The 20,658-nt window shown below is 38.7% G+C and overlaps 2 protein-coding genes across 2 annotated transcripts in view; both read left to right on the top strand.

Annotated features, from left to right (window-relative positions):
* TXN (thioredoxin) overlaps nucleotides 1-20,658 on the top strand; it is a 335,018-nt gene that overhangs the window by 62,101 nt on the left and 252,259 nt on the right. The window lies entirely within an intron of this gene.
* The window catches only part of SVEP1 (sushi, von Willebrand factor type A, EGF and pentraxin domain containing 1), a 172,632-nt gene continuing 156,767 nt past the window's right edge, over nucleotides 4,794-20,658 (top strand). Inside the window, exon 1 of the mRNA XM_012736740.3 lies at nucleotides 4,794-5,665. Within this exon, the coding sequence (XP_012592194.2) occupies nucleotides 5,126-5,665 (540 nt within the window). The 5' untranslated portion in view covers nucleotides 4,794-5,125. The remainder of the gene's footprint in view (nucleotides 5,666-20,658) is intronic.

Genomic DNA, 20,658 nt, shown 5'->3' with positions numbered 1-20,658 from the left:
AGAGCTGACTCAGATGTTGTGTTAATGCATCACGTTCATTGCAAGCTTGCATTGCTAACAAGGGACAGCACATTGCAACATACCATGTATTGAAATGTAATGCCAATAACCATTTATGTTTCCAGACTTATGGCCACCTAGTCAGTTCTATTTCTTCACCAACAAAAAGTGGGATAACCATTATATTCATTTAAGAGGGCATTTGGAAGTATTAAACGAGATAAAGCACATAAAATGATGTGTATTTTTAAATGTTTTGTCTGCATCCATGTTATAACCAGATTTACAACATTAATTTATATTTATTGTTTTTTATTTGCTCTCGATGTCTCACTGCTGGGACTTTTCCACCATGAACGCCATCTTCAAGTAATTCTACGTAAAGAAACATATATGGTGGCATATTTCCCCAACCTCTGTATGTGGGAGAAGGTCTTTGTTAAATTCGCAACAGAAAGATATTCTTGTAAATGCATTCACACTACAGTCACAAGGTGGCATCTTCCTCCTATCCCCACTGCCTGCCACTATGATTCACTGACACTGTGTTACAGATTTGAAAACAAAATGAAACAACCCAAAACACGACAACCAGGATTCACGGAAATAAACATTTTTCCTGCCTCTGTTCCCATTACTGGACTTGATTACTGGTATCTCAGGAGGATCTTGGTCAGCACTACTCTTTGCTCTCTTCCTCAGTTCCTATGTTGCTTCTCAATCTTAGATTTTAGTATCATGAGTTTTTATCATCTTTTGTATCTATTATTTTGATAGAGGCCAGGGTTTCTCCTCCTCACCACCAGTAGCATGGGGCTGGATGACTCTTTGTTGTGGGGACTGTCCAGGGCATTGTAGGACGTTTAGCTGTGCCCTACAATGCCCTGGACAGATGCCAGTAGTTCTGCACCTCCTCTGAATGTCTCCAGACATTGCCCAGTGATCATGGGGGTGAGGCGTGCAAAATACCCCCATTGAGAACCACTGCTTTAGACCATAGAGAGTATAATGGGCTACAGAGCACTGGATAGCAGTGGCAAGACTTGGAGCAGCAGTCTTAATAATATCCAGACAAGACTTATCTGACTGTGCTATGTCCCCACTCTCTTACTAGGAGGACAAGTACCATAGGACTGACTGCTCAGCCCATTGGAAGTACACAGTGCCAGAACATGTTAGTCTTATGCTTTCACCCCTAGGGCATGTGTCAGAATTATCCAGAGAGCCTTAAATGTGCCTAGGCCTATGGCAGATATCTCAAAATGTTGTTACTTTCATTACTTTGAAAAAAAGGCATTTACAGAAACAGTTGATGGGCAATGTTATTTAATGTGATCATAAAGAGGTGCCCATAGGATTACTATATGATAAATGCTCTTAAAAATATTTTGATGACTGTATTTTAATATAATTGGGTGTTTTGTGCCAAGAAAGACGAAGATGCCAAGAAGGGCTGTGATGAAAGATGTAAAAAAAAAAAAAAAAGAAGAAGAAGAAGAAGAAGAAGAATTTAATCTAATCCCTACAGCTGCTCAATTACAAACTTTTGCTAGAATTGGGTACTACTATTAATACATAATTTGCCAAGGTCATACATAAATTAGCAGGAATCTGGTAACTTACCATCCCAAACTAAAAATCAGTCCTCCCTAAAACCAATTTATAATTCTTTCCTATAGAAGCCTCCTCAATTTTAGGGGAGAGCTTCCCAGAGTTTTGGCTCTACTTTTCCTTTGAAACTCAATTGTGTCTCCATTGCTATTGCTATGTGACTCAATATGGCAATTATTTGTGCTGTTCATCAAATATTTATAGTTTTCTGCTTTCTGGAAATATGGTAAGATTGTACTCCCCTAGTCCCTTTGGAGTTAGATGGGGGCATGTGATGTGCTTTGGCTAATGAAATGGAGCAGAAGTGATGTGTGTCACCTTGGGGGGCAAATTTTAGAGCCAGTGTGTAATTCATTATGTCCTCTTTTCTCTGTCACAGTATCATGAAACCATGTACTGATAGCGTAGCCTTCATGTTTACAGGTTTAAGTACATTCATCAGGATTAAGTTCAGCTGAATGCGACAGAAAAACTCAACATAAAAGGGATAGATAGGCAATCTGGAATGAGTATGGTGGTTCTACTGTAGGACGTCCACAAGGGACCAGGCTTCACCCATTTATAGAATGTAATCACCATTCTCATGGTCCACAATGGCTGCTTGGATTCTGCTACAATACTCATGTTCTAGACAGAAAGATGAAATAAAGGATGAAAGGAAGATGAAGATAAAAGACAGCAGCTATTTTTTTTAAATGTTTTCCAGAAGCTGCCATATAAAGCCAACACATTTTATATCATTGCTAGGAACCTAATTACATGGTCATATCTGATATAAGAGAGGCTGGGAAATGTAGTTCTTTATTCTAGGAAGCTTTTGTGCCCAACTAACACTCAGGGATTCTATTGCTATTCCAGAAGGCGAGACTATAAGTGTGGGATAGATGACTAGGAGTCTCTACCATAGTGAGCATATGACCTAAGCTAGGACAATTTTAGTGGTCCCTCCCCTCGACTACAATGCTGGCTTAAAGAATGGGCACCTGACCCATGCCTACTCTCATGGAGTCCTTCTTTAACAGGGTAGTGGTGGTGGTTTTTGTTAATTTTTTTTAACTTGAGCTTGTGGTGAAAGTCATTCTTTCTCAGGTCATAAATCTGAAGAAGAGAATAAATGTAGCGTGCAAAGAGAAGCAGAAGTGAGAAAAAAAAATTGAAGACCTAAGTGGTTCTTGATTTCCTTTTCCAAGTCTTTCTGAGACCAGCTCCACCCCCTGTCTTTTTCCCAGTTTAGTTTTGTGAGCCAAAAAATCCCTTCTTGTTTAAATTAGAAGAAATTGGGTGCCTATTGCTTGCAACCAGAGTTCTAAAGCAATTGCCTACCTCCCTGGGTTTTTGTGGGGAACACAAGAGATAGTGCACATAGCAGTTGCCATGGTGTCTTGCACATAAAGGTCCTGAAATGTTAGCTTTTAATGAAGTGTTTTAAATAATACACAGTAAATAAAATTTGGAAAAACTTTCTCTTTTTTTTAAAGTTCCAGCTCAAATGAGGTCTTGCTCTTTCCCCAGTAAGATTTAAATCTTTCTCTTCCTTACTCCCTCTTCTCCATTCTTGCAATCATCCTACTGCTTTGTAATGGTTTACAAATCTATTTTCTTTTCTGATATTCTTTAAGCTTCTAGAAGAATGGAACTGAGTCTTATTCACCTTTAAGTCCTCATTATCCAACATGCTGGAACACAGGCGGTCAATAAAGATTGTTAGGAAAACAAGGATTTGGAAAACATGGATGTTGGAAAACATTCATAATTAAAGATGACAATAACAGCAACCAGCATTTATAGAGTACATGCTACATTCATAGCACTGTCCTAAGAACTTTACTAATTTATGATTTAATCTTTATAATAAATGTTAAGATGTTACTATTATTACTCCATTTTAGAAATGAACAAACTAATGTCAAGGTCATACCTTGGTAGAGCCAAGATTTCATCCCAGGCAAACTGATGCCAGAGCTCTAATATTTCAACCAATACACTGCTGAATTCCATTATGAAATAGATATAGAAACTGAGCCAAGGATTGGAAGTGACTCAATCTCAGGTGGTTTATAGAACTGCAGAGGCATATCTACCCAGGGCTCCTAATTCTGGTCTTTTAACCAAGAGCAAATTGTGCAAATTGTGCTCCTTCTTTACATTTGTACCAATCCCTTTGCGGGGTCTTGCTTTGGAATAACCACCTCCAAGTAGCCACTCGTGTTTCAAAGCAGATATATGCCAGCTACCATTCAAAGCCAGGTGGATCTCACCTGTTGAAATAAACCAAGAGCACATGAAAGGAAGTTGGGGGGGGGGACACCTCAGACTTCAGACTTCAAATTTCAGCACAAACTTTACATCCTCAAGAAGGTTTCCCTGGCCTCTCCAAGGTCAAGTCTGTCTACCTAAGATCTCCTTTATAGCACTTAGCACAGTCACTTGTAATTATATGTGTTTTGCATGTGAATATCTGGTTAATAGTCACCTCATTTGTTGCCTTGTGAGTTCCTTGAGGACATGATCCATGTACATCTTTGTTCCTCCTTATATTCCTGGTGCCTAGCACATATCCTAGCACATCATGGGTACTCAAAAAATATTTGTTAAATAAATGAATGAACAAATGGATGAATAAATAAATGCATGAAAAGGCACCATGAGAAATCATCCCTATGGAATGTATAGGGGTAGATGCAATCCCCTATGTGGTGTGGTCTGAGGGGGCCCTCAAGGGTCTGCATGCTTGCACACACCACCGATCAGAAATCCACATCAAGAAAGTCCTACAGACATCTCGGTTGGAGGGTGTTGGAGCACTGAAGCGGGGAAAGAAACACAAAAGGTGAGCAAGCAGTTTTCAAAGGATGCTTTCAACTCCCTGGCCAGTCCATGTGTGTGTGTTTTCTTCTACAAAGTGTTTCCAATTACTGTGGCACTCTCGGTATCTGGATCCATCTCCAGTGAATTCCTCTGCAGCTCCTGCCAGACATATGGGATCAATCAGGGCTTCGGCGCTGGTGCGCTTGCTGCGGGAATGTTGACAGCCTGACAGACGCGGGGTTCTGGTGTCATGGAATCTCCCAGTCGTTGGCTTGAACCCGGAGGAGAATGAGAGGGGGAGGAGAGAGATACAGGCAGAGATAGAGAAAGGAGAGAGCAGAGGGGAGAGGGAGAGACCGGGGGAGGCGGGAGAGAGGGAGAGAAGGAGGGAAGCGGGAGGTTTTTCTTGACTGCCCCCTTTCCTTCAAACATTTTATAGGCTTCAGGGAGAGAGAGGAGGAGGAGAGAGGGAAGAAAAAAAGAGGAGAGAGAGAGGGGCAGAGAGCGCGCGCCGTTCCCTCCCGAGTCCCCAGCTGCCGGAGGAGTCTGGATTGTGTCCCCAGTGTCAGATGAAAGGGCGCTGAGGCTCGCGGCCGCCGCCCCGCCGCCCGCTCCGCGCGCGCCCTCCGCCAGCCCGGCCGCCGGGCGCCTCTCCCCGCCGGGGCCGCCGCCTGCGCTCCGGCGCGACCGCTCCGTCTCCAGCGCGATGTGGCCGCGCCTGGCCTTTTGTTGCTGGGGACTGGCGCTCGTTTCGGGCTGGGCGACCTTTCAGCAGATGTCCCCGTCGCGTAATTTCAGCTTCCGCTTCTTCCCCGAGGCGGCCCCCGGGGCCCCGGGGCGGCTGCCCGCGCTGGCCGCGCCGCCCGAGCCGGGCGAGGACGCGGCGGAGAGCAAAGTGGAGCGGCTGGGCCAGGCGTTCCGGCGGCGCGTGCGGCAGCTGCGGGAGCTCAGCGAGCGCCTGGAGCTCGTCTTCCTGGTGGACGAGTCGTCCAGCGTGGGCCAAGCCAACTTCCTCAGCGAGCTCAAGTTCGTCCGCAAGCTGCTGTCGGACTTCCCCGTGGTGCCCACGGCCACGCGCGTGGCCATCGTGACCTTCTCGTCCAAGAACAACGTGGTGCCGCGCGTCGACTACATCTCCTCCCGCCGCGCGCACCAGCACAAGTGCGCGCTGCTCAGCCGCGAGATCCCGGCCATCACCTACCGCGGCGGCGGCACCTACACCAAGGGCGCCTTCCAGCAAGCCGCGGTAAGGCGCCCGCCCGCCCGCCCCTCCCGGCCCCGGCCCTCCCCACCCGCCTCGGCCTGCCCAGCTCTCTCTCCCGGGGTTCAGCCTTGGGCAAGGCACGACCTCCCCAAGTCCAGCGTCCCTGTCCACAGTCACCGCCACCTTCCTATTATTGCTGAGGGGTCCAGTGGGATAATGGATTTTAAATGCTTAGAGACATGCCCGGCTCCTTCAATGGTCCGCTTTGAGGACCCTGTTAGACAGGCATCCTTAAGATGCTACCCAGGCTCACATTTGTAGGAACAGAGGGCACCCAAGCTTGGAACAGGTGAGTACGGTTTACAAAGTACTTCTAAAGGCAGGACGTGGAGTGATCTGAATATTTCCCCAACTCTTTTCAAAGTCATTTTATGCGTTCATTAAGGTTCGTGTCCTTCCTATTTTTGCTCCAAGTTCTTTATTAGCTTTTTAGCATCTGGAAGATGAAGTCAGTTTCGGATGATGGACTTGTACAAAATGTATCTCTTTTTCTGATTACAAGGTAATCAGAAAATTCGTAGTATATAGAATATCTGACATAATAGCAAGCTAGTGTTTGTGGAATAAATAAAACAACAAGGAGAAAAAAAACCCACTATAATCCCATCACTCTTAAAAAGCCACTGTTTACATGTTGTTGAACATTTGCCAAGTATGCACATCCATACGTAATTTTAATCAAATTGGTTCATTGTTGTTTTGTAGCCTGTATTTTTAATTTATTATATCATGATTGGAATGTCCTACATCAACAGCTGCATACTATTCCATTGTATGCAAGCACCATAATTTCTTTCCAGTCACCTATGATTGGACACTTAGGTTTTTTCTTAACTAAATTATAGTGAACACAAATATTTGTGGACCCAATTACTTCTTTAGGAAGAATTTCTATAAAAGTTTCTGAATTAAAGGATAGGAACATTTATAAACTTCTCAATACATATTGTCCATTTCTCTCTTGGAGGGTTGTATAAATTTACATTCCCACCAGCAGACTATCTTACAATATCATGTATTATTGTTTTTTTTAATATTGCTGCCAATTTGATAGGCGAATAGAGGTATCATTTTTTGCCAATTTTTGATTTTTGAGGATGAATATTTTCTAATACATTTACTGGACATTTGTATTTTTCCTTTTATAATTATCTGGACATAATTTTTGCCCATTTTGCCATTACAGTGCATGTTTGTTTGTTTTTTTCTTAATGATTTGTAAAAGCTCTTTATATAGTAAGGCCAGTAAGTCTTGTTCATATGTGTTGCAAGTGTTTTCCTAGTTCGATATCTTTTACTTTTGTTTATGGAAGTGTTGTTATATGAATGATTTAAATTGTTATACACTCAAATCAAACATTGTCCTTATGATTATATATTTGCTTATAGTCTTAGAATGGCATTCTCATTTCTCAAATCAGAGAAATAGCTTTACATTTAACAGTTTAATCCATCTGAAACTTATTTTTGTGTGTGGTATGACAAAGATGTCATACCATTTTATTTTTTAAAATAGTTAACCAGTTGCCCCGGCACCATTTGCTCAATAGCGATCTGTCCTTTTCCAATTTAATTAAATGCCACTTTTACCATATACTAAATGCTTATGGGTATTTGATCTCCTCCTGGCTTTCTATTTTATTCCATTATTTATCTTATTTTTAATCTGTGCCAAAATGATTTAACTATTGTAACTTTGCAACATATTTAAATATCTGATAGTGCAAATTCTCTCTCCTTTTTTCTTAGCGATTTCTTTTCTAATGAATTCTTGCCCACTTATTATTTAATATGATTTTTAAATTTATTTTCACATATTACCAATGAAATCAGGGTTTTTATTTTAATATATAAACTATTGTATTAGCTTGGGGATTATTTATATTTTTATAATAATAGTTCTTCCAATTCAAAAGCATATATTCATTTATACATATGCTTTAGTAAAGTTAGGGCTTTTTAGAAAATAAGTCCTGTATATATTTTTCAAATTCATACCTAAATATATTCTATTCACTATTACTATCATGAATGGCATCTTTTAAAATTAAATTTTAGACAATTATTCTTGATGTATAGAAATATTGCCTTTTAAAAATATGTCTTCTGTATCTGGATTCTTGTTGAGTTTCTTTGATTCATTTTTTTCTTTTCTCTCTTTAAATACATTTTATGTTTCTATTAAAACATAATAAATGTTTTTATAGGAAAATAAAATATCAGAAAAAATTTTCCTATATATACATTATAATATTTGGGTACACATCTTTCTTGACTTTTCGCAGTTGTCTAGATATCAGGTATGTCTTTGTACATGTACATATGTCTTGCATAGATTATGTTTACCCAGAAAAGAATCTGATTGTACATTCTCTTGTAATTTGACTTTCTGTTCCACCATATTTTACAGTCTTGTTTCCATAATAAGAATTATACTTATTTTATTATTTTTATGTGGTTACACAGTCTCCCACTATAGAATATGTTTTTATTTTTTATTGTGTAATTACCGATTATTATATATTAAGGCTGTTACAAACATTATATGACTAAATCTTTGCCCATATCTCTAATAATTTCTTCAGTGTAAATTCTGGAAGTAGCATTATTGCATCAAAGAGTATGCACATTTTTTAAAGGCATTTGATACATGTGCCAAGTTGCTCTGCAGAAAATGGTACCAAATTGCATTCCACCTGCAGTACCTATGTCAGTACCTATGCAACGCAGACTAATATCATTTCAATATTCTCTTCCCCAACTTTATAAGTGGGGAATGGAGTCCCATTTTAAATTATATTTCCCTATTTAGTGAGGCTGAACATTTGAAAATGTATTGTTGGCCATATATAGCTCTTCTTTTTTGAATACCCATTAAAATACTTTGGGATTACTATGTATTTTTTATTTGAGGTGGTTCTTTTTCTTATTGATTTGCAAATACTTTTTAAAACTTGATGAATTAACCCTCAGCTGCCAAGTATGTGGAAAATATTTTTTCTCAGTGTTTCACTTGTCTTTTAATTTTGTTTAGGGTGGTAGCATCTATTGTTTTATCCATCTATTTATTGAATCTGTTTTTCTTCATTTCTGCTTTTTCCATTGCTTAAGAAATTTTAAAGGCTTTTGCCTTTAAGAGATAAAATAGTTACTTAAAGATGCTCTCTATTAGTTGAAGAAGTTATACCATGCAGGGTTCAGTTTTGCAGACTCAGTTCCCTGTTAGACCTGGCCTCCACGCCAAGTACTCATGAAGTCTTGGTGGCTGGCTGTATTCCTAAAGCCATGGTCCACTGTGTCAAGGAAGAACCCTGCTGCATTAGGGGGAAACTTGCCATATACCAGCTCCTCTGTTTGGTTTGGCCAGATTGCCCGGGGCCTCTGAGAATGTTGATCTAAAACAGTAAAATGGGTAATGAGTCAAGTATACAGTGCTTGCTTCAAGACCTACTCTGTGTTCAGCTTTCCTCTTCCAAATACTACATCCTGTCTTGGAAAGTGGAATTGCCAAGAAGGTTCCCAGTGTCGTACTTTAGCCCGGCTCCATTTGTAATCTAACAAGCAGAGATTTCTCAAAAGTTTGTGTTAACTGAACTTCCCCTTGACTTTATTTTTCTTTTCTCATTTTGGTTGGGTTATGAGAAAGTGCAGAAGAGGGTCAGCTGGACCCAGTCCCTGTCTAACCTGGAAACCCACATGTCTTTACTGTAACTTTTCCAAGCCTGTGATGAGCATTCCTAGGTATAATTAAAATATAATGTTTAGAGAAAATTGCTAGAAGATGACCAATGTTTAGAAATGGTGTTAGTGGAGGTTTAAATATGAATTTTTGTATCATCATCAGATAGAAGTGTTTGGTCACAGAATTAGTTTGAAAATGAGAAGCTGTATTGTTTGGGTTTTGATCTGAGATGTACATTTTATCATGGAAATAAGATCTTTCATCAGATTCCCATGTGTGTACAGAGTGGTAATATTAGAACTGCTTGTGATGTAGCCTTTATGTGAAATTGAAAATCACAGGGACATTTTGGGGATTATTAGTTACTTTCCACAAAGTAAGATTCGTTTTTCAAGAAAGATTAGTTTTTCAAATCTTCCATTTGAAACTGAGTGCCCACACAACTACACACAGACACAACCACGGGCAGACAGAAACACACATAAGCATATACAGTACACAGACACCCCTTTTCAAGCACACAGTTACCCCTAACAGTTGAGACATCTCATTCCTCTTATGTAAAACTCTTGAAATGTAGAATTTTCTTTACCAACACGAAATTTGCTGTTATCTCTCAGCCCATATGATTGACTAAACAAAAAGGATAACAGGGATTGTGTCACTGCACTCCAGCCTGGATGGCAGAACAACAAGAAAAGATAACAATTTACAACTGTGGTGGATACTCACTATTATCACACTTGATTTGAATGAATAACTGCAGTGTAGACATTTTCCCTTCAGACACCACCTCTTCAGACTCCAAACCCTAGCACTTATCAAACAGTGCAAGGACTAAGGCAGAATCAGTACAGATCCTTCCAGAGACACCATCGATAGCCTGGGGGAGAGTTTAGCACCTTGAACTTAATTAGGTGAAAATCTTCTACAGAGTTAATTGAAAGCTCTTTAGCTTTTCCTTTCTGGGGAACAACTGCTTCCTAATCTTTCTTCTTGGGTTTTCACCCTGCCATGTGTTTATAAATTGCATTTTCTAAACTGGGTATTTTGGATTGACCCCACTATGAGTGCCAGGCTCTCCACATCCTAAGCATTTCACATAAAAATAAAATCAGAGCCCCTCATTCCCACTTCGCTTTTGCTAAATTCTGTTAAACAAACATAGCGTGAAGCTTCCTTTGAAACAAAAATTCTGTTTTCCTCATTGTTCCAGAATTCTAGAAATATGATCCACTGGTGGGGAATGTGCTGTCTTGCCAAAAATGCAAGCTTTGGATGGCCAGAGGACTGGGACTCCATGTGTGGAAGCTCTTTCTAGCTTCAAGGAAAGAGCAGCATCCATTATATGTCCACACTGGTACCCATTCACACCTTTACCTGGAGAACAATCTCCTTTTAGCCTTATGGGAAGAAAACATCTACTTTTGTGTTTGCTAATAAAATCTGGAGATGTGTGAGATGCCACTAGATTAACACCCTGATGAACAAAATTAGGACCAGTTCTGGATTTTTTTTCATACAAAAGCCTAATAACAATATTTGAAAATTTTGCACTAGTCTTTCTGATAGACCCAGTGCTGAAGGATTAAGGACAGTCTGGGTTCTTCTTCCCTGGAGAAAGAGGTGGGGGCCCTCAAATCATCTGCAATGGATTCAGCTGTTCCAAACTCGGAACACAGATTTTGACGTCAAGAATTGCTCATTGTTACAAAAGATAAGTTCTTTCCCAATGCTGAAGAGAGATATTTCTAAATGAATACCAGAAATGTTCTCTCTTTTGTGCTTCTTAAAGTTTTTTTTTAACAATTCTCATCTATTGCCTTTGGTCTTATGTAGGAACCTCTTCTGTAATTCCATCATAACTCTAGAAGTGTAAATGGAATGAATGAATAATGAATAAATGAATCCTCAGTGCATAAAATAGATCCATACCTCATATATATTTTCCAGGCAAAAAGTGGTACTAAAATTCTTAATTTGGAGAAAGGGCAAGTAATCTTCATATCAAATCCAAATTTTTTCTTAATCTAGCACTGCCCATATTTCATTTATTAGTTTTTCTATTTCCTATGTATAGGACACTGTTGTGTGTAGTAAGAATGCATACCTACTGCTACTGTCAAAGTCACTTATCATTATTGACTGCCAGTATTATATTATGTTTTGTTGAAATCCATGGAAAGGGCAGACTGGTCTGTCCTACTTCACAGCTGTGGTCAAAGCGTAGAAAAGTTCTCCACCCATGACCTAATGATGTAAATGTGCCAAAGGGGATTTCTCTTACCACTGACCATGAAGTAGAATTGTTAAATGCATTCCTTCTTGGCTAAATGGACCTTAAATTTCTAAAGTGATTGTAATTTACACGGGGCTTTTATAGTATTATTTTTGTCTTAATTTTGCAGAAAAGGCAACAGAGACTAATAGAGGTTGGATAATTAAACTTTGAGTGTAGATTCCAATTAGTGCATATATTGAAATTGTGAGAGCTATTTTGTTTTATGTGAATTAATACAATTTGAAATTAAGGACAAATTTAATTCCTACAATATAAATAAAGAAAAAGTTTGTAAATATCTTAGCAGGATTTATTACATAATTGAATCATATACTAAGTACAGCTAATAACACAAAGTTGAAAATTTTTGCAGTTGTAAGCTAATGCTAAAGTATATAAAATATATTTTGAGATGCATGTATTTTTAATGCACTATTTTCTTAATTCCTGTGGGAACACTGCTAATGGCCTCAATTTTGATTGCCTATTCTACAGCAGCTGGATATAGGGTGTAGTGGTTGCTAATGAAAAATATGTTTGTTTGTTTTTAATTCCAAAGATGGCATTTGAAATGTACATATGTGTATGTGGTTAAAAGTCATATGCTTTTAATTTTTTTAGATGTAAACTCTCAAGTTTTCACTAAATCTGCCTATGAACTTTTGTGCATTTGCATTTGTCCTTATTTTCTTACATTTATCAGAGTAAAGGTCCTTTCCTTGAGCAAGGCTGACCTTTCACCAAGTATTTCCTCTTGTTTCTCATACCTTTAAGATCTTCCTCTTCACAGACTCTTTTCTCTAAACATGGAGCATTCACAATTTGTCTATAGATTTAAGGAATTGTCAGCATGTTTCCAGAGCAATATGGTAAATTGTCAGTATGTTTTCAATAAAAGTATAAATCTTAATACTAAATATTTAGCAATCAAGGAATTTCTCATAAGAAAATAATCTGAGATAACCATAATCCTTACAAAAGAAAGTTCATCCCGGTATTACCTTTGGTATATTTAGTATATTTGAAATAGGAAAAATTCAGAAACAATATGGCTGTGGTTTGGGAGGGCCCAACCAATTACACCTTTCTTCACCTCTCCTGAGTTCTAGATCAATTGAGTTATATAGTATAACAGAAAAGGCAGATGGAAAGTCAAACATGCCCTCATCTCCTGATAAGGGAGAATGTGGCTTAGGTGCATGGCTTCTGAATGCTGAATTAGACTGACTTGCCTTCTAGGCATGGGAAATACTGGGCAAATGAATGCCACCTGCATCAGATCCTCCTTTCTCAAACTTAGGTCCCTTCTGGGCAGCCAAAGGACAAAAGGGAGGAGATAGTTGAGGAAGCCCCTGCTTCCCAGGGGAAGAGTTAGAAATGGAAGTGTAGGAGGACCAGCACGGGAATTCTGACGGATGACACTTCACACGGAAGCTATAGCCAGGAACCACCAAGTTCCAACAACTCAAGAAGCGCTTAATAAAGTAAAGACATACCCGCACTGACATGTGCTATAGTCAATAAAACCATATTTTAAAAGACTATTCAATGACATAGTAAATTGTCCAAACATATTAAATGAGGTGAAACTCTGGGTGTATTTACTGTTAGTATCAAAACCTCTCTATATAATGTACATTTAAGTTCATAAGCTATACACATTCATGGAACACGAAACTGGGAAGAAAGCTTTCAAAATATTAATAGGGTTATCTACAGGTAGCATATTTCCCTGTGGACATCTATCTACAGGGAAACTGTCTCTGTTTCTTCTGCATTTGACAAGACCAGGCACATTCAGGGTAGTAGGGCTATAGACTCTCTTCTGCATTTGAAAAATTAGCTGTAATGACCATGTATAACTTACTAGGGGGAGAAAATATCATTGTTTTACCTAGGCAAAGGTGACTGAAAAATGACATACCTTTGGGGCATCTGGTGGCATAGCCTGAAGTTATTTGGTCTTAAATGTAAAAATCCTCTAAAGCCCCAGATTTTATCTTAAATATTCACAAGAATTTTCTTTCTATTCCACAATACAGCTCTGCTTTAAAAAGTGAAATGATTATTAGGGAATTGAAATCAAACCATTTTGGTCTTTTTTTTTTTTTTTTTTTTTTTTTTTCAAATGTCAAGTGCTGTGGCATGGAGTCCGTCAGGGTTGGGAAATGGTTCCAGACTGAAGGGTTCTGCCCCTGTGGACCCTGTTCTTTACTCCAGCTGTTCCTCTTTCCTAGTGCACACTGGATCTTGAGAATCCAGACTCAAAAAAAAAAAAAATCTGCATTACAGGTGAGAGTGCTTGTTTCACTGCTGGGCAAGCTATGAGTGATGTTAGGAGAGGCACCTAGTGGCCAAGATGTGACCCAGAGCAGGGTGTGGAGGCTGCACATGGTGGAAATAACCGACTCCACCACCTTGCTGAGAGGTCAGGAGATAGTGGCCTTCCTTTGGTTTGTCACACATGGATAGGGGCACTGACTCACTGTTCTGTTAGTCTACCCTATCCTCACCAAAGAACATTCCAGGGAAGAAAAATGTTTTCTGACATTCTAATGTTATCACATGTAAATGAAATACTTGCATCAAAAGACCCATTTTCCACAATTAATTCTGCTTTTCTAGCTCTCAAGCTTCATGTTTTATCGTGTCATTTGTCCTGTGTAGTGAAAGGCAGTCTTTGCTTGCTGCTGTGGATGGAGTGGGTCCAGGCACATTTGAGTGTGTTTTTTGATATGGGGATCTCGAACTTAGCTCGCTCATTTTGACCTGCACCAATTTAGTCACATCTGGCTTCATCAATTTTAGTCCTATTGTAGAGGCTTTACCTTTTCAGACGAATCTGAAATGGACTTGGAAATAAATTAAGCAAATTTTAGTTGCTTATTTATGTTTTTCACAGTCCTGTTCCTAGTCATGATTTCTCTCTTTTTAGTCATGTTTTCCTTCAAAACATGCATACTTGGCTTTTAAATGTTGCTGCAAAAGTGATGGTTTGAGGCAATTATTGTTGGAATTTTCTAGCAATACAGACAGCAAAGTTTAGGCTATTTGTATCTACTTAGTAAAAAAGTGCATTTTAAGGAAGCATCTGCAAAGGATGTTATGTGAGGTTTTCTCTGTCATCCCAGATTTGGCACCAGGGCCCAGGGCTCAGACTAAAGAGCACCGAGTATTCCACATTTTAACGAGAGCCACCGGCCATTGAGGAGGACACACTCCCTCAGTGTTCACAGACACTGCGGAACTGGCCCTACAGAATCAACCACACCCCTCTCCCCGCATCCTGCCCCTTACTCTAGATCACATAAGCAGAGAACCGAGGAACAAGAGAGAAACAGAGACAGACAGCAGGGCAACATCAGGATCCTGGACTTTGGGGACAGCAGTGTTCAAGCTGAAAGACAAACCTCCCCATGTCCCTCACATAGTGCTTTTCCTCTCCAGCAGCTGAGCAAAGGGAAGACCGGCATTCTACATACTGACTGGAATTTACTTGGGCAGAAGCTTGATTTGCCTTTGTGCCTGTTTATGGGAGAAGTGAGCTGGAGACACAGTCAGTGTCTCAGTTTAGCTTCTGCCAGAAGCGCAGCCTGAGATGAGGGTTTGAGTATAAATAAATTATTTGGAAGTTGAGGCTAGTAAATGTTGATAGGAGAGAAGGGGAGTGAGACAAAGCAAGGAAGACAGCCAACAACAACATGGAAAGGTAGTTAAGGCTTAATGCTGCAGGGAAACATTAGGAAGCAAGTGTGGAATTCAGGCCTTAGAAGTATCACAGCTGAAGGGTGAAGTATCTCAGGTATTTATAGACCACCTCACATCAGTCACTGTTGAGGGTTCCTCCCTAGAGTGCATTAATTCTCTGTCACTCCTATGTCCCGGGCAAGGGGGCAGAGTGGTCTCCAGGCACCCAAGAAGAGCCCTCGGGCAAAGAGGCAGATACTGGACTGGGAAATCCGGGAAGGTCAGGATGGAGGCGTCAACAGAGTCTGCTGCTGCAGGTTGAAAGGAAGGCTCAGAGGAGCAGCCCGTCCTGTCAACACTTAGCAAAGCAAGGATGCCTGACTTTTCCATGGGCAAGAGGAAATGTGGAAAATAGCTCAACTCGAATCATTTCATTGCCCACTAACAGGATAACTCCAGCAATAAGAAGTTTGTGTAGTGGGTAGTTAGAACTGGAAGTGGGATCTGAGAAAAAAAATGGAGATTTCTCCAAAGAACTCACACCTGGGCCAGCATTTGAGCATCCACAAACCCAGAAACCACCAGTGGGTTGCTCTTTATTTCCTTTCACTTTTTTTCTATCAAAATTTTCTCTTTCTCCCATAGTTTCAAGACATAAGAACCAATATCAGAATTTAGTAGGTAAAGGTGGCTGAGGTCACCGCAGTGTAGTTCTTCTCAGGAATTTTGCAGAGTAATCTGTATTTGCCTATTTGATATTTTCCCAAAATGTACAACAATTCCGTAAGGAAGTATCTTATTAGATAAATTATAGATATACATGATACACAACTCTTCCTCAGCATCTGTTGTCTTCCCTCTGCTTGTTGAGGGTAGAGATCATATCTTATTTGCCATTATATAATATCTCCTACAGGACCTAGAAAATGCTATTTATTATAACTTTAGAGTTCTTGGAAAGACATACTTTTAGTATATTTAATTTTAGTATATCAAGGATTGCATTGTGTTTCTCTAATTTTTTGGGTGTTTTAGCTAAAACAATGTACTTAAGACTTTTTCTGAAAAGAATGTTCAGTGGATGTTTGACTTTTGAAGTGGTGGGAGAATTTGAGCAAATTCATCCTTCAGATAACTTTCCCACGAGAGCAATGGAAAGCACAGAGAAGAATCTCAGATGGGTGTGGATTCCCACCTTTTTTCTCCAAAATGTGATCAAGGAAGCAAACCCTATAGCACTTCTGGACAGAAGGTCATCCAGTGAGTTCAGAGGGAATCTGCAGACTCTGAGCTTTTGAATTCATGTCCCCTGTCAATGTCACGACCAGTACTGCCCGTTAACCACTCCCGTGATGTGATCCTCATAACACCACAAATTTCAGTGGTTAATTTTCCAGTCCTATACTCAGGGCATTATCACCTTGTTTTTCACCCAGATGGAGTGTATGATTATTGTTTATAGAGTTACAATTCTCCCTATCTCATGTCCTATCATGTCAGCCTGTGGATCATTCATAGCTCTGAATGAAATGTGGGTTGCATTATAAATGGTCCATCTACTTGACAGAGTATTCTAGCAACATGTTAAAAGTTCCATGGACAAATCATGGTAAATGGTGATGGGTGATTATTGCTGTCAGACACCACCTAAAGCACTTTACCTGTATGAATTTATTAAATCCTCACAACAGCAAACTTCCTCAGTTAAGTTACTATTATTATTATTCCCAACGTGCAGATGAGGAAACTGAGGCATAGAGAATGTAATTGTCTTGACCATGTTACACTACTGGTTAAGTTGAGGAACAAGGGTTCAAATTCAGGCAGTCTGGGACAAACTAAATTCTTAACCACCATGCAAAACTACCTCTATGCCATGTGGTCAGAAGATCTAGTAGATGCAACATATACTGGTACATACTCACCAATAAAGTTCATTGCAAAGACATGAGGTAGAGAGGGCAGCCAACAAGAGGGACTTGGATACACCATGATCAAGCAGACGGCAGACTGCAGTAAAACACAGGACTAAGAGTAGTGAACATTTGGACATTGTCATTTGATGAGATCGGGTGCGTTCAGGGTGGTGTGGCCATAAACTGGAGACTGTCATTTGAATGGATACTCTCTAAAGTGCCTGATAATCCCAAGTGATCACCTTTATCTCACACCCACTCCTCCCCCTTTCAGTCCAGGAAATTGCCTCTCACATGCCATTCTTACATGATATAATTACAGCAGCTATCATCTCCCACCTCGTGTGCCGTGATAGATGTCTCTACCAATCATTACAGAGACCAAATCACTGAGGCAGTAGGAGATCGTATCTTCTAGTTGCAAGATATTTACCTACCTTTGTCCTCTTCATTTATCTAGTTTTCTGAATTCTTGGGTTCCTCTACTCCTAAGTCAGTACTCAATCTCACATCCTTTATTTAAATAAAATTATGCCTCAAACAAAAATCAATTTTTTTAGTCCCAGGTGACCCCAAACCCTATTATCAAACAATCATACAGCCTAAACTGAAGTTTCTAAATTTATATGTTACAAACCTCAGTACAAAACTTGCTCTTCTAGCTATATTCAGTTTACCCCATTCTGGAATATTCTGTGTCCCCCTGCATCATATATTCCTATTCTTTTCATATGCTATCCCAATTCACACACACAAAAAAACCTCTGTTTGATTATTTTAGTAGTTTTTTCAGATCAAAAGAAAACCCTTGCTCTACCAATCAGTTCCATGATAATATTTGAAGAAAATTCTTCGAATATAGTAGGCAATGAACTAGATTCATTTATATTTCCAATGCATATTTAAAGAGCACTGTCATTGTCGTAAGAGTGAGCATGTAACTAAATTATAAGAATTGCTTAATCCACAAGAGACTATATTTTATTCAAAATAATTTTTAAAGTCAACACCTTTGAAGGATGATGTATATACATATTACTACCCTCATCGATCGAACATTTAAATACCTATAATAAATCTTCTGATATGTGAATAAAACTCAACCCTAAATCATTTGGGGTTTAATTTCAGTTTTTTAATGATAAACACAGAATCTTTAGCTCCATAATGCTTAAGTGATGGGGTCATTCATACAAACATATACAAAAAGGAAAAAGAAAATAAAAATAAAACAAACTTCCAAATGTCATTTATTTGGAATGCTAATAAATGTCACAAATTAATGTGTTTTTGATGAATTTAAGATAACTATAACAAACAAAATACACAGTAAGTTCATGAACTTAAAATCTCCCTTTAACCTCTACCCCTTTGAAACTCCTCTGTGTCAGATTTAATTTGAAATATATTTGAGTTTTTGAATAGTTCCAGAGTTAGGTTGTTGCTGAAGCCCAAATACTTGTAATATAATAATGAGATTTTCTGTGTCTTTCATATATTCAAAACTCCTGCTAAACTTTTCCTTTATGGGCATTATTAAAATACCTGGTAAGAAGACAGCATTTCTTTTCTCACAGCTCTCAATCATAAATAACATTTTTGTAGTTTCCCAGTAATACTTTTACACTTGAATTCTCCCAATCTCCACACCATGTTTCCTGGCATTTGGTGCTCTTTTGGAAGTACAATTTGACCTGATATATTTCCAAAACAATTTTCCTACTGGCTAAGCCTAATTATAGTGTTAAATTTTTTCTTCTCTTCATAGCTCATATCTTTGTAGACCATGTCAGTCAGCAACCGCTAGAACCATACCCCACCTCCTCAGTCCCTTGCCCACTCATGGGGTTGTCGTTTTCTTTCTGTTTAGATTATAGGTGGCAATCCAAAGGTAGAGATGGATCATTTATATTTATTCCCCTAGGAATCTGGATTAGGGCACAAAGAGCCCCAAGAGTAGACTCCTGGTTTTGTTTTTATATCAGCCAATAGGGAATACAGAGTTAAGACTGCACAGAGAACCACAGAAATCCCATCAACATAAGGAAGAGTGAAGGAAGATGTACAAAGAGAAGCTGAGACAACATACTGTGTAACTCCCAAAGCAAACCAATGGAAGGTTGGGCGGAGTAACCACCAGGGTTCCTGTTGGCTTGCTTTTTCCTGGTTCCAACTCCCCTTGAGGCCCAGTTCTTCTCCCTGCTTTTGGCTTTGAAGGGATATTCCTATTTGCTTCCAGTAAATCCCCAACTTTTTTAAAGCTTATTAAGTGGATATCCAATCCTTATGGACAACCAAGAGTGATTAAGGTATCCTTTGTACATTGTTTTTTCCTTTGTAAATTTTTATCTTGAAACTGCAATACCTTCAATTTAAGGGTAAACATTAAGTCTTTACTAACTTCCATTTGCAAATGTTTCTCTAAAAATAATTTTTACTTCTTTTCCTTATTATGAGAGTAATATACCCATTAATAGGTTAAGATAAAGCAGAAAAACATGACAGTTTTTGTCTCTTGCTCTCTTTATATATGGTGAATGTATATATATAATTTTATGGACTATGTAGTAAAAGCACATGCTATTATTTTTATTTTTGAAGTTTCATAATGAAGATTTTTCTCGTACAATAAATTCTCCTAAAATTACCTTTCAAGTATATTTTATCATGTAGATATGCCACAATTGAATTTTTAAGTCTCCTATTATTGATCAGTTGATACTAAAAAGTTTTGTGGCTAAAATAGTTACTCTTGTGTATAAATCTTTCTCAAAGCCTCTCAATATTTCCTTTCAGTTTGATTCTCTTTAATTTGAAATATGATTAGTTTTTATATTACACTTACTTGTGTTTCTTGCCTTGATATGTCAGCTAGTCTTCCCACATAGAAGTGATGGGGCATTCTTGCCTTGTTCCTGAATTTAATGAGAATGCTTCAGGCATGATTTTGGCCATTGGTTTATGATAGTTCTCTTTTTCATATTAAGTAAGTATCTCTCTGTTCTTTGCCTAATTCATTTGTAAAATCATAAACAGATGCCCAAATACCAAATGATATTCGGGCCATTCAAGGTTATCTTACTTATCTCTTTTGACCTCTTGATGTGACACATGAATAAAGTCTCTACTATCTTTGACTTTAAATGCTACTCGGTCATATTGTATAGAAATTTAACATGGCAACTGAAATTATTTTATAAAGTTATTCAGAACAATGTTAGTAATAGAGTTGAATTTGATTTTTTATCTTGTGGTAAATTAGCAATCTATTTTAAGAGCAATGTGTTATTTAGCCTCTAATTTTTATTTGGATTCTGATGAGTTTACTTTTGCTATCCAGATTTTCTTTGTCCCTTGTGTAACTTTATTCCAAATAGTGGAATTTGGCATTATTAAAAATTCGTTTGGT

The sequence above is a fragment of the Microcebus murinus genome, chromosome 12 (genome assembly GCF_040939455.1).
Source record: "Microcebus murinus isolate Inina chromosome 12, M.murinus_Inina_mat1.0, whole genome shotgun sequence".
In the NCBI taxonomy this organism is placed as follows: domain Eukaryota; kingdom Metazoa; phylum Chordata; class Mammalia; order Primates; family Cheirogaleidae; genus Microcebus; species Microcebus murinus.
The sequence above is the reverse complement of the archived record's forward strand: the minus strand, read 5'-3'. Positions and strand labels throughout refer to the sequence as shown.